The sequence below is a fragment of the Python bivittatus genome, unplaced genomic scaffold (genome assembly GCF_059951505.1).
Source record: "Python bivittatus isolate LINGU-HERP-01145 unplaced genomic scaffold, Pbiv_v1 ctg000530_np1212, whole genome shotgun sequence".
Taxonomy (NCBI): Eukaryota; Metazoa; Chordata; class Lepidosauria; order Squamata; family Pythonidae; genus Python; species Python bivittatus.
The window spans coordinates 6,126,875-6,140,629 of NW_028277085.1; the positions used below are offsets into that span (position 1 = coordinate 6,126,875).

The window sequence follows — 13,755 nt, forward strand, 5'->3', positions numbered from 1 at the left end:
AAGTTCCTATGTCTGATAACCTTTCTTAAGGTAAAAGTTTTTCAACTTTTTCAACAAGTCTGTCAAGTTCTTCCACATTTCAATTGTTGAAATACAACCAACCTGAAAACCTCAGGAAGGATCACTTGTGAATGATTATGACGGTTACCTACACCTACAGAAATAGCACATCAGAAGGGAATGTTTTCATACCCTTATCTTCTTTGCATAGTTTTTTTTCCTTCCTAGAGAACAGCATTTAAAGATCATGAAATCTACTTTCAGATGGCCATATCATTGGGCCCAGAAAGGCAGGTGGTTCAGGCCGCTGATTGTGACATGAAAAGGCAGGGTTTAGAAATTCTGCGTTTTTCTTGCCAGAGATGAAAGGAAGTGCCTTAGATGCCAAATGAACTTGGCTGGCCTTGGATATTCTACTTTGGGAATACGTGCCACAATCTTTGGATGACTTGATGTAACTTGAAAGGGCACCATTCAACAACTTAAGTCAGGCTATTCATGGGATACACACAGTCCCAAATGCAAGGTGCTACCACAAAAATAAAATGAACTGAGTGTCATCAGGACTGGCCCCGCCAATACAGGTGGAGTATTGGTGGAAAACAACATTCTTATGAAAAGGAGTTCTTCCCACTGAAATGTAGCGAATAAAGTCAAGTTTGAGCTCCACCCTTGAGAATGGGGGCTGTCTGGAAGTCATCTACCTAGGTCAGTGTTGTCCAAACTTGGCCACTTTAAGATGAGTGGACTTCAACTCCCAGAATTCCCCAGGGGAATTCTGGGAGTTGAAGTCCACTCATCTTAAAGTGGCCAAGTTTGGACAACACTGACCTAGAACGTTTAAAGCCAAAACATCCCAAAGAAAGGGCTGGCTGGCGTTTTTCATTATAATTTTTAGAGTTGGGTACGATCAAACCCTCAGGACATCTTGCTTGCTTCCAAGATCACAGACTGAGTGTTCTCTGTAAAAGATGATGATCTGCTCCCTTACAGTTTATTCCTGAACCGGGAGGATCCCCTGATTCAGGGTGGAGACTGGCTACCTGGCGAGGGAGTCGGGCAAGACTTGCGGAAAAGGCCCTGCAAAAAGTAAGCATGTGAAGTGCATTATGAATCAAAGGTACTCATTCTGAACTTGAAGGATGAACTGTCCATCTTAACTGCACAGCATTCTCCTAATAAGCGTTCTCCTAATATAATAATAATACTCCACTCCTAGTTTAGGGTGGAGGCTCCAGTGAACTACTGGATCTTATTAGGCACATAAAAGTAGAAATGAAATAATATCTGTGTAGAGTTTATGTTTGGGTATATATTCTACTTTCATTTCTTATTGCACTTTCAGCTTTTTATGGTATTTCTTCCTTTTTCACTTTTTCTGTTCTAAATTAGTTCGTTGTAGTTATTATTGTTCTTAAAACTTTTAATTAATATATCATTAAAGCCCACGAGAGCTACGTCATTGGCGTGAGAGCAGTGGAAATGCAGGCTTCAGAGATGTCCTCAAGAGGCTCAAACACCTCTGGATATTCCACCCCGAATTAAAAACCAGAGGTGTAGAATACTAGGGTAGAAGCAACTGGATTTGCTTCTCCAAACCAGCTTAAGTTGCTATGGTGAAAAAAAAATTATCAGAGTATACCAGAAGAAAGTTTATGGGGAAAACAAAACCAAGTGGGTAAATCCTTAGGGTTTGTATGTGCTCAAAAATACCCTTGTTCCCTGTTCCAAAGGTTTGTCTGGGGGTTCTTTTGAGGTCCGGATGTTAGTTTCAGGGTTCTAGCAAAAAGCAAAGTAGATCCCCCTATGCCTGAAGATGGCTCACTCACTGAAATATTGAGGAATCCCATATGAGTATACCAGGATGGCACCCCTGTGGGATCTTGCCTTTTAACACATGGAGGGTGACAGGAAAGGGTGAGGTAAGCACACTTAGATCAGCTTCCTTCCTACATGGTATTAACCTCATGGACAACCAGATGCCAAAAGACAGCCATTTTGGCATTGATAAAAATTGTTGGGTCAGAAGGAGCCACTGAGTGTTTCCCTGCTTGGCGCCAGTGTCCAAATTAGAGGATCAGCAATACATGGCTGTCAACCTGTGGTTGCACACCTCCAGTGAAGGGGACCCCACTTTATCCCCCAGAGTTCCACTGCTGAACAGCCTTTTCTGCTAGGAAACGTATCTTAGCCATCAATCAGAACCTGCCTTGCTCCACGTATGCCACATGAATGTACAGGTGGTATATGCTTTGGCTTGGGCCATATGTATTTTTGTACACAATAATTCTGCTATTATGGATCTCAGAAGCTTTCCCAGGAATCTTTTTGGGGTGTTGTAGAGCAGATTTTTTTTTTAAAAAAAGAAAGGTCTTCACCTTGTAGCAAAAGTTCTCCTGACCTATGACTTCCCCTATTCCAGATTGTCATTCCCAGAACCTCATCTCTACACAGAAGCACGGAGGGAGCGGTACCAGAGGAGCAAAGTCCACCAGAAGGTCCAGCAGTTCAAGCGGTTCATTGAGAACTACCGGCGCCACATTATCTGTGTGGTGATATTCTCAGCCATCACTGCTGGCGTCTTTGTAGAAAGGGCATACTGTGAGTTACCAGCCTACCTAGCACCACCGAAATGGCTGCTCGGCTCAAATGCTGGTGCAGCCAACTTGATTCAGAACTCTGCATCCTCATGCAGTGAGGAAGGAGAGAGGCCCGTCTCCGGGGCGGGCGACCAGTGGCAGCCACCACTAAGCGTACCACGTGCGTATCTCCTTGCAGCACAGACTAACGCCGGTGTAAAGCAAGACACTCTCGCTGCAAGTAGAGCTGTACTAATGGTCGATGAGGGAAGTTGGTTGCCAAACTTCCTGGTATTGTATTGCTTTCATAGTGACTGCTTTAATGACTCAGTTCTACAGGGGCTGAGTCATAACTTCAGTGGCAAGGCTGTTGAACAAGAAAAGGCTGAGTATCCTCCTTGCAATCTTATAGTAACCTAACCCCTCCCCATGGGACACATAGGTAGAGATCTGGAAGTGAACTCCAAATCTGTACTCATAGCTATGTGTTCCCTAGTGCCTTTGACCCCTTTAGATTGTATTGCACTGCCATGCTACTTGTAGGGCATGCAAGCGTGTTTATCATCTCAGCATGCTGGAGATGAGATGTCGTTATGGAAGGCACAGTGGCATATCTTGTGGCTGCGGGCCTGTGGGTGGACTTCTTCCAAAGCTTTGGATGAGGACCCCAGAGCTTGTCCCAAAGCATCTGCTGGATGGTCATTTTTATGGGGCAGAGGTGGTGGACATGGGGAGGAATCCCATGAATGGTGCCTCCTCCATTTAATTTCACATTCCTCCAATTGAAAGGGGCATGGCATTGGATCCAATTGGGTTGGAACCTGCTCCCACTCCCCTCTTTATTCTGAGTCTACCTCCTTTTTGGAGCATGGCCTGGCCTGCTGGACACCACCTGAAGGACACAAACAAGTCTCAGCCCAGGAAAAAAGTGGTGTAATCCCAGTTATTAGAGGCTTTGTCACAAGTCCAGCTTCTGGAACTCACTCAATCCACTTGGCTTACAGACTATGGATTTGCATCACCACCCACTGGCATTGCTGACACCACCTTTGTGGGCATCATGATCTCTCGGGGGGCTGGTGCCAGCATCTCCTTCATGTACTCCTTCATCTTACTTACCATGTGCCGAAACCTCATCACATTCCTACGAGAAACTTTCTTCAATCGCTACATCCCCTTTGACTCTGCTGTGGATTTCCATCGATGGATTGCAACAGGAGCTTTGATCTTTTCAGGTAGATTTGGGGGAGGAGGGACAATGTAGACATACTACATGTTCAAAAATAGCCCATTTACAACCCTTGCACCTGTCCAAAGCAATCACAGTAGAGTCAGAGTATGGAAATGACTCCAAATCCCACTTGATGAATTGAATTAACTTGAATCATTGATTTGATGCGATGATTCAAGTCATTCTGAATAATCAAATGAAATCATTCCGTTTGAGTCAAATGCTTGACTCAGTTTGGGATTTTTTTATTTCTATTTATTAAGTTTTCATATAATAAAACACCAATAAAAGAGAGGAAAAACGTGCAAGAAAAGAAAAAGAGAACTAAAGTTAAGAAATATATAAATGACACCTGACTTTCTTTTCAACAGATAATTACAATCTTATTGTAATCCCTGACTCAATTTGAACAAACTGTTTATAGTAGTTAGAAAAGGGGCATCTGGGTATCAATTTGTCAGATCAATTCAGGAACGTTTGGTTCAATTCAGTGCATCAAACTGATTCAGAAACTCAGTTCAGAGATTTTATTGGAAGGATTGATTGAATCAAATTACCTTTAAGCAGACTCTTCAGATTGAATCTTTGAATAGTCAAATTAGAACATTGTGATGGTTCATAATGGCATGTGGTACAAGCAGGCAATTAGAGCTGGCTTGGAGTGGAGTGGTAGGAATTGTTGAAATTAGAAACTCTAGGCACTCTTTGTTCAATATGATGCAGATGAAACTTTTAAAAAATCAGTTCCTCTCTAATTTCTCACAACTGCAGCTGCATGAATTTTGAAAATGCACAACCCAGAAAAGTGTAAGAAAAATAATTGACAATAGCAGTGGAAATCAACTCCAGAAAAATCTGGTCTTTCAATTTAGGGGATGGTCTAGCAATCTGGGCTGAGAAAGAATAACTTACACTCCCTCTCACTAATCACTGTTGACTAGCCTCTAAGCATTTTTATCAAGGAAATTACAACTGTAACAAAAATACAAATATGGGTGTGGAGTGTTTGTATGTTTTGTTACACTCGAACTTTGCCCAGTTAAGAGACATAAACATTTAATTGCTTGCATCCTAACAATTTCATTACACTGATCTTTCATTTTTTTATTGTTAGGCATAATAATCTTTTCATAGCTTTATAGGGCCCATAGTTCCATGGCTGGGGATTTGGATAGGGGTAAGAGATTTGAAATTGCAGTTAAATTTAGTGACACGGATATCTAACCTCGCTGTCTTGTGTTTCCTGTAGTTTTACATACTTTGGGCCATGTTGTGAATGTCTACATCTTTTCTGTGACACCTCTCAGCATCTTGTCCTGTCTCTTCTCTCATGTATTTACGAATGATGGGTGAGTAGATATGTTCTCTCCCCTTTATGAACCTAAGAATGCAAAAAAAAAAAGGAATTAGTTTGCATAGCCTAGTTCCAGGGGGCTGGAAAAGAATGGAAACACTTAATTTCAGACATCTGTGTAGTTTGGAACTAGTTGTGCCCTATCAGTAAGGAAAACTCAGCATTTCTTTGATGGAACTGAGCTTTTCCCAACTGTGTAAATTCAGCTCCCAGAATTCCCCAGATACTGTGGTCATCCCTAAGAATTCTAGGAGTTAAACTCTACACATAGAGAAGGTCCAAGGTCCTGAATGTGGAATCAATGTGTGTTGACTTACAAGCTCAGTGTGAGAATTATTTCTCTTCTTGATAAGAGGGCTGACAGTTATAAACAGAAAAGACTCCACCATTCACAAAAAAAGCAGGGGTCTGATCCTATATGTAGAAAGAACAAAGGCAAGAATTCTGCTGCCCTAACGTTATCTATATATAAGTGTCTTGTTTGAAAGTAGAATACTTACTGGAATTCTTGGGTAGTAATTTTTTTTACTTTACTCCTAATAAATACAGCCAACCAGATTTCTTGGATTCTTATTCCTTAGATTAACTGTTTCTGATCTAGATAGCAAGGAGGAAATATCTAACACAGAACCATTTCAGTCTAGGGAAAGCAAGACATAATAGAGATTAGGTTCAAGCATTGTGTAAGCCTTAATAGGATTAGTTTGATTGGGTGTAGTGGATTGGATGAATTCAGCCAATTTGCATTATTCAGAAACGCATCGTTAAACCAACTACAGTTTAGCACAAGGTATGAACCAGGTTACACCGTGGCTTGTTCTATTAAGAACTACCACTGTTGTGTTTTCATTTCCAGATCACAATTTCCTCCCAAATACTACTGGTGGTTTTTTGAGACAATACCAGGTAAGAATCAAATAGCAAAGGCTTTTGGTGGCCAGACTGCAGTTAACATTTGGGGGAGGGGGGTTGATAAAGATCTGGGATATAATGCAAGTGGCCAGACCCAAATTATTTATGTGGTCTAAAGCTGAATTTGCAAGGTTTTTTTTCCCCTCTGAGATAGGATGGGGGTGTGAACTGTGTGTTTTCTTTGTCTGTTTGGTCCATTAAGCCCATTTTAGGGCTTACATTAACTTTTGAGGGTGTCCTTATCTCAGCTCTGAAGAATAACATTGGGTTGCATGGAACTTTGGGACTTCAGGCACTGGCATCTGTTAAAAGCTATGATTATGCCGTGAGGGTAACACAAGTAGCAGGATGTCATGGCACAACTGATACAAACTATGTATTTCTGTCATTTGCACAATGCTGTGTCATCACTTGCCCCCTATGGAAAGCTATGGCTTCAGGTTGCCCACCTCTGAAGTAGATGAAGATAATGGTGAAGTAAGACAACATAATGTGCTCTCTTACTTCAGTTGATGTTCCCTTGTCCCCTCCTGGTCTTCTGTAGGCATGACTGGAGTGCTATTACTTGTCATCCTCGCTATCATGTATGTCTTTGCCACTCACTACTTCCGGCGAATCAGCTTCCAAGGATTCTGGATCACCCATCATCTCTATGTGGTTCTCTACATTCTGGTAAATGATACTTAAAGCTCGTGAAAATTCAGAAATATGAATAGTCCACAGATGAAGGAAGTTTTGAGGATCAATGAACCTTTGCTCTCTGACTTGGTTAACCAAATTAGAATTGAGTCAGATTTAATGGTCCATTTACTCTGTTTGCAAAGGTGTGTTTGAGAAGTGGATTGTATTTATTGTATTGTATTGTATTGTATCTTATTCTTTAACTCTTTCTGTTTTGCATACAAAAGGAGCCTTATCTCCAGATAGAGATGAAAAAGAATTGAAACTGAAAGAGTTGTTGCTGCTATTCATTTTGGAGGGACTACTGATATAGTTTAATTTGAAGAAGGTTTATGTGATCCTGAGGACTTCCAAACTGAATGTTATCTTTAGATGCTTTCACTCTTTGTCTTTGCAATCAGAGAAGAACTTTCCTTTTCTGTTCATTATAATGGACTAAACTGATGTGTAATATATTTCCAGGTTATCATCCATGGCAGCTACGCTCTGATCCAACAGCCCCGCTTTCATATTTACTTCATTATCCCAGCTCTTATCTATGGAGCAGACAAACTCATCAGCCTTAGCAGGAAGAAGGTAGAAATCAGCGTCATTAAGGCTGAACTCCTCCCTTCAGGTAATATTGCTACCTGCAAGTTCCTTTCTCCTGCACCCTGCATCAAGGAGAATATCTTCCACCTGAGCACCCTCCCAGCATGTGGACTTCAACTTCCAGAAGTCTTATGAATGGTCCTGCAGCCTGGGGGATTATGGAAGTTGAAGGTCATGCATCTAAAGGATGCCCATTGAGGAAAGCTGATCTAAAGGGACTTACTAAGACCTGTAGGCCATGTATGGCCTGGAAAAGTATCTGGGTGGTCCAACACAGTCTTTGCTGCCTGTCCCTTCTTGAAGATAACCCTCTAGCTCTAGTCTGCCATATGTGTAACTTGCTAGTACAAAGATAGTTGTAGATAGCATTGCTGGCTTGATCTTTCATAGCAAACACTTAGGAAGTCCTTTTTCCTTGGTTCAGGGGTCACCTACCTCCAGTTCCAGAGACCCCAGGACTTTGACTACAGGTCTGGACAATGGGTGCGGATTGCATGTTTGTCCCTGGGGACCACTGAGTACCATCCTTTCACTCTGACATCTGCTCCCCATGAAGACCTGCTAAGTCTGCACATCCGAGCAGCTGGACCTTGGACAACTCGACTGCGGGAACTCTACTCCCCAGAAAGCATAGCAGAAATTGGCAAATATCCCAAGGTAAGGCTGGGTTTTGCTTTGCTTTGCTTTTCCCTGGTGCAGATTTTAGTAGAGGATGCACGGCAGACAAATATGGCTGATGAACATGTTAAAGAATAAGATTACTTTTCTGGTTCCAACATTGACATTGCTTTCCTTTCCACCAACCCTGTAACTACTTTAAAAATATATGTATAGGGGAGAATTCACCCCTTGCTATTCAAGCTCAGTGGAAACCATTTGAACTCCATTGTCCAAGCTAACAAATATCATTCTTTACTCTTGGTTCTTTGTAGCTCTATCTTGATGGTCCATTTGGAGAGGGACACCAGGAATGGAACAAATTTGAAGTGTCAGTCCTGGTGGGTGGTGGCATTGGAGTGACACCCTTTGCCTCCATCCTTAAAGACCTTGTCTTCAAGTCCTCAGTTGGCTCCAGGATCCTGTGCAAGAAGGTGAGTTTGGAAGAACAGAGGTATGGCTGGGCTGCTATATCACTCATCTGCCATTGTGTCAGTAGGTATAATGTCAGGTGATAGGACTTCTCTAAGAATGAACTGCATTACTTGAGGCAAATAGTGGAGGTATCTATGAGTACTTAGTTTCAGATCCCTGACACCTACAGATGGGGAAAGACTTTTGCTGGCTCATACATCTGAACTAAAATGTACTTATCATATGATATTTCCACTTTTCTATAAGGCAACTCTCCATTTTTTTAAAAAATACAAAAGAGCACACATTAGGGGAAAGAGCATACTCCAAAATAAGATTTAATGTTAAAACAACATGCAGAACTTAGAGACAATTGTTTGCAAAAAGTCTACAAAGTGGACAAAATGATATACGTAGGGGGGCATATTAGGAATATGTGTGAAAAATGAGTATAAATTTTCATTGGATTTTTTAAAAAAATAGAATTCACATTCTGATACAAAACCTGGGAAGAACAACAACTCCACTATTGATAAATTATAGGCATTATAGGCACAAAGAGCTTTTGGCAATCATTGTAGCCTTTTTCTCATTCTTCCCAGATCTACTTCATCTGGGTGACCCGGACACAGCGGCAGTTTGAGTGGGTGGCTGACATTATTCGAGAAGTGGAGGAGAATGATCAACGTGACTTGGTCTCTGTGCACATCTACATCACCCAGCTGGCTGAGAAGTTTGACCTGCGCACCACCATGCTAGTAAGTCCCCACATGCAGCTTACTCAGGACCCTAGATCTAGGCTCCTTCAGGAAATAATATTCAAGAGGTTACGTTCTCATCTGTTAACTTGAAGTGCTATTAGTGACTGAGTCTTATCCAAGAGCATCTGCCAGTTCTTCAATGAGTCCAAAGGAATTGGGTATACACAATTAAAAATTGTGCAATTAAGAAATGAAGGTGGGATAGGGTTGGGCAAATCAGGAAGCCTCCAACTCATCTTGATCTTGACTATGAAATTATTGAGTGCCTTTAAGCAAGTCATTCCCTTTCATCCTCGGTCCCCTCATTTTCAGTTTGGGACCAACATTTCTGACTGTACCCATGAGTCTGGTTCCACACAGAGAATCAAAACTTCAGGGTGACTGGATTAGTGGCTGCTTCCTTGGTGGAACAGAGGCTCCTTCTCCTCCAGATCCCCAACAACTCTGTCCTGATGATTGATTGATCTCTTTCTAGTACATCTGTGAACGTCACTTCCAGAAGGTCCTCAACCGGAGCTTGTTCACAGGCCTGCGTTCCATCACCCACTTTGGACGACCGCCATTTGTCCCCTTTTTCTGCTCATTGCAAGAGGTTCATCCTGAGGTCAGTGATAGCCTTTGCAGGTTGGGGAAGGAGGTGAAGACTGTACTTCTGTGCATTCAGTGATGTTCTATTGCAGGCAGAGACATGTTTGCATGGAACAGAGGGAATCTCAGCTATGTAGGTGTGCTTCTTGAGGAGCCCCCAAAGGTGCCTTGTCCCAGCTCAAATTATTTGACACACATTGCAGGAAGGAGAAGGCCCTTGGGAATCTTTACATCTCTTTACAACTAGTTACAACTTAAGTCAGATGAGAAATGTGATGGGAACTTTGGACAAATGTTTCATTTCCCCCAAGGTTTCTTGTCCATCTTATTCCTCTAGATCAGTGTTTTTCACACTTGGCAACTTTAAGATGAGTGGACTTCAACTCCCAGAATTCCCTAGCCATCATGCTGCCTAGGGAATTCCTGGAGTTGAAGTCCACACATCTTAAAGTTGCTTTAAAACAATGCTGTAAATGTTAGAGCCAGATGAGAGTTAAATTATTTCCCCCCCCCTCTTTTTTTTGCATCTCTCTGATTCTGAGCAGTTTTTTGGTTCTTGTTTTCAGGTACGGAAGATTGGTGTTTTCAGCTGTGGCCCACCTGGCATGACAAAGAATGTGGAGAAAGCATGTCAGAAAATCAACAAGAGGGACCAAACTTACTTTATACATCACTATGAGAATTTTTAGTTCTTTTTTTCCTAAGACTCTGTTGCTGTTTGAGAGAATATGGTCAGAGGTCACCATTGGCTGTGTTCCTTTCTTTATCTTAACCAGGAAGGAATTCTTGGATGATAGTTTATATCTTACTTTCAGCATTTTCAGAAAGCTATACTTTTTGTCCTGTCAAGAATTCTAATGCCCTTGAAGTTTCATAGTTTATTTATTTATTCAATTTGTATGGCTGCCTATTTCAAATAAGTTAACAATGATAATTGAGAACTGATGCTTGGCCAACCTCAGAATGGACTAGGAACCTGATTCCAGCATGTGGATCCTTGCAGAACTGAAGTCTGCACATCCTAGAAGAATAATCTGAACAACTACATAACAAAGTGATATGATATCATTGGCACTAATACAGTCTTTTCACTACAAGTGCAAACTGGTTCAGAATTAACAGGTGACTAAACATCTTCCAAAAAGCCCTAGATTACAGCTTTGTAGCACTCACTGTCAATTATTTATTCAACATTCCTTAATTCATTCCAACAATTATAGTTCCTAAACTGGACAGAGATGAGCTATTCTTCCTTTAAGGCAATTTAACCTCACCATTCACTATAGTAAGCCTAAACAGTTTCTTGTACTTTTTCTAATAGGTGGACCTGTTAGGCTTATCTTATAGATGGCTCTGATTTTATAGGTGGCATTGGTCACAGAGAACTAACCATGATAGCTAGATAACTATGAACATCAGCCAATATAGTGGAGTGTAAAATCCTGTATAGAAGCATTCATCTCGGGGGACCAGATGCTGGGTCAAATAAAGAATATCACAGGACCATCCCATCCTATCTGGCTTGTTGCCGTTGGCAACTGCAGAGCACAGCTTGTACTTTTTTGCCTCCAGTTAGATTGCAGGGAGATTTCAGTGTTTCTTCCTCCATGGAGGACCATTTGTAGCTTCACTGAGTAAAGATGCTTCCAGAAACACTGTTCTACAGGAAGTTTTTCAGCTTTCCAGCCTAGCTTGCAGTCCTGGAGTTGTTTAGTGGATTCCCACCCAAGTGCTAACCAGGTTTAACCCTGCTTAGATCAAAAGATACAGTAGACCTACTTTTTCTTTTCTACCTTCCCAATATTCTTTTTGTGAAAGGAGGAAAAAATGACCCATCCGTGGGATGGGAAACCATGGGGAGGTTGCAGGCATTGTTGTATCTCAACCACTATTAAATTATGAGGATGCAGTAAGGGGCTTGCACACCAAGGTTTAATGCAGACACAAACTCAGAAAATGTAGCTACTAATATACATTAGAATTTGATCGCTGTTATGCCATATCACTGAAGGTGGTGGAAATCAAAACATCAGAGAATTCTTAGTGGAGCAAAGTCTTAATGGAGTCTTTTAAAGCTGGATGGATTCCTTTGTTTGATTTATTTTGTTCAGCTGATTGAGTCCATTAATTGTATGTTTGTATACAGCGCTTATATTAAAGATTTATTTCAACTGAAATGTATATATTCTTGAATCAACTTTATTTGAGCTTAACACTGAACTTCAAGATTCTCCATTTTGTACAGTTTACTAATCAGTTTTTTTCATCTATTGGGAATGAATGAGGTTCCCCCCCCAAACATTTGAACATCCCCCCACCCTAATGGTGTTTCGAAGGGAGTTGAAGTCCACATACCTTAAAGTTGCCAAGGTTGAGAAAGACTGGACTAGACTGAAGATTAAAAGCTTCCAAGAGGATAATGACAAATCACTTCCGTATGTTGACATGAAAACTTCATGGATGTGTCCTTGTAAATCACAAGGGGTTGAACCAGCTCAAATGAGACTATATCCTCAAATGTCATGCAAAAACATTTGTTTAAATCAATTATGAGAACCAGTCTGGTGTAGTGGTTAAAGGCTCTGGGCTAGAATGTAGGAGACCACGAGTTCTAGTCCTGCCTTAGGCACAAAGCCAGTTGGGTGACCTTGGGCCAGTCCATCTCTCTCAGACCTGGGAAGAAGACACTGGCAAACCACTTCCAAATGCTTGCCAAGGAAACTGCAGAAATCTGTCCAGGCTGTCACCAGACCCAAGACTGACTCAAAGGCGCACACACACACACACAAAATTATAAGCCAAAATAGTTAATTAACAAGATAAGATCATTTGACTTAAAACAGCAAGAATACTCTTGGAAACTTCTTTAATAGTCCTGGATAAGGCAACTAGTACCTCTGTTTGGGGAATCACAAAAGTTAGGTTTCCATGGAAATTAATTTCTAGGTGCTGCTCTTTAACTTTTCGGAGTGGCAAAGAGGTACCTGACATGGCCATTGTGCAGTCTTTTCTCCCAACTGAACCAATTTAGGATGAAGTCATCTATGAAATGAGCCACAGATGATTCTTCTTTTGAGACAGCAGCTGGAGAACACAAGAATTCTTTGCACCAAGGAGCATTTGACCACCAGCGCACACTGGAGGGAGGGGGGAGAGAGAAAGAGAGAAATGTCTGGGGGCACCTTTTCAGATTAACAAGTTGTATTAAAAGGCACAACCTCTTGTGAGTTACCAATCCCTTCATCAGATGCCTGGAGTGGCTAACTTGAAAGGGAAGGGTTATTACACACTTTGCACACTGTCTCTTATCTGGCCTATTGTTAATAAAATGAGTCTTGGCATTTAAGGGGCAAGCAAGCTTTTTTCTCTCTCTCTCTCTCAGATATGGCTTAGGTAGAACAGAGACTTTCCTATCCTCTGTATTCTGCATCCAGGACAAATATAAACATTTTTCTCTTTAATAGGACCTTCTGCTTCTTCATTACTCAGTAGCCTTTAGCATTCTGCATTTACTCAGGAGTGCATTTTCTAACAAGGGTTCCTGCTGAATTCAGATCTCCAAAGTTCTCAGCCCTTTGGGGCAGGCCAGTCTGAGAAATGGACATCATTCTGAGAAGGGTTCATTTTTCTGTCTGATGATCTGATGTGGGAAAATAAACTTCAGCAGTGTGCTTAAGCCCTTCCACCAGCTCTGCTCAACTTGCATATTTGTAGATAAATGCAAAGGCAGTCATATCAGCTCTGGCTGGAGCAGGCCTATTTCCAGCCCCATGTAGTGATGTCCAGCATTGATTCTGGAACCTTCTGGATGAAAGGTGGGCTGCTCTGTCTTTGATGCACATTTCAACAGATGATTTTCAACAGATTTTCTACTTTGCTTTGCAAATTGAGATTCTTCCTATGCAAGAGTTCTCAGAGCTGCAGCACCAGAGACCAACAAAAGCTATTCACCAAACATTTCTTTGTAACATGACCAAAAGGGAGAGA

At 41.5% G+C, this 13,755-nt stretch overlaps 1 protein-coding gene across 1 annotated transcript in view; it reads left to right on the plus strand.

Annotated features, from left to right (window-relative positions):
• DUOX2 (dual oxidase 2) overlaps nt 1-10,457 on the plus strand; it is a 30,649-nt gene extending 20,192 nt beyond the window's left edge. Inside the window, exons 22-33 of the mRNA XM_088148181.1 lie at nt 994-1,089; nt 2,423-2,601; nt 3,584-3,814; nt 5,060-5,159; nt 6,021-6,070; nt 6,621-6,748; nt 7,220-7,373; nt 7,773-8,005; nt 8,281-8,439; nt 9,022-9,177; nt 9,656-9,784; nt 10,335-10,457. Coding sequence (XP_088004307.1) covers nt 994-1,089; nt 2,423-2,601; nt 3,584-3,814; nt 5,060-5,159; nt 6,021-6,070; nt 6,621-6,748; nt 7,220-7,373; nt 7,773-8,005; nt 8,281-8,439; nt 9,022-9,177; nt 9,656-9,784; nt 10,335-10,457 — 1,738 coding nt within the window. The remainder of the gene's footprint in view (nt 1-993; nt 1,090-2,422; nt 2,602-3,583; nt 3,815-5,059; nt 5,160-6,020; nt 6,071-6,620; nt 6,749-7,219; nt 7,374-7,772; nt 8,006-8,280; nt 8,440-9,021; nt 9,178-9,655; nt 9,785-10,334) is intronic.
• Nucleotides 10,458-13,755: the final 3,298 nt, after the last annotated feature.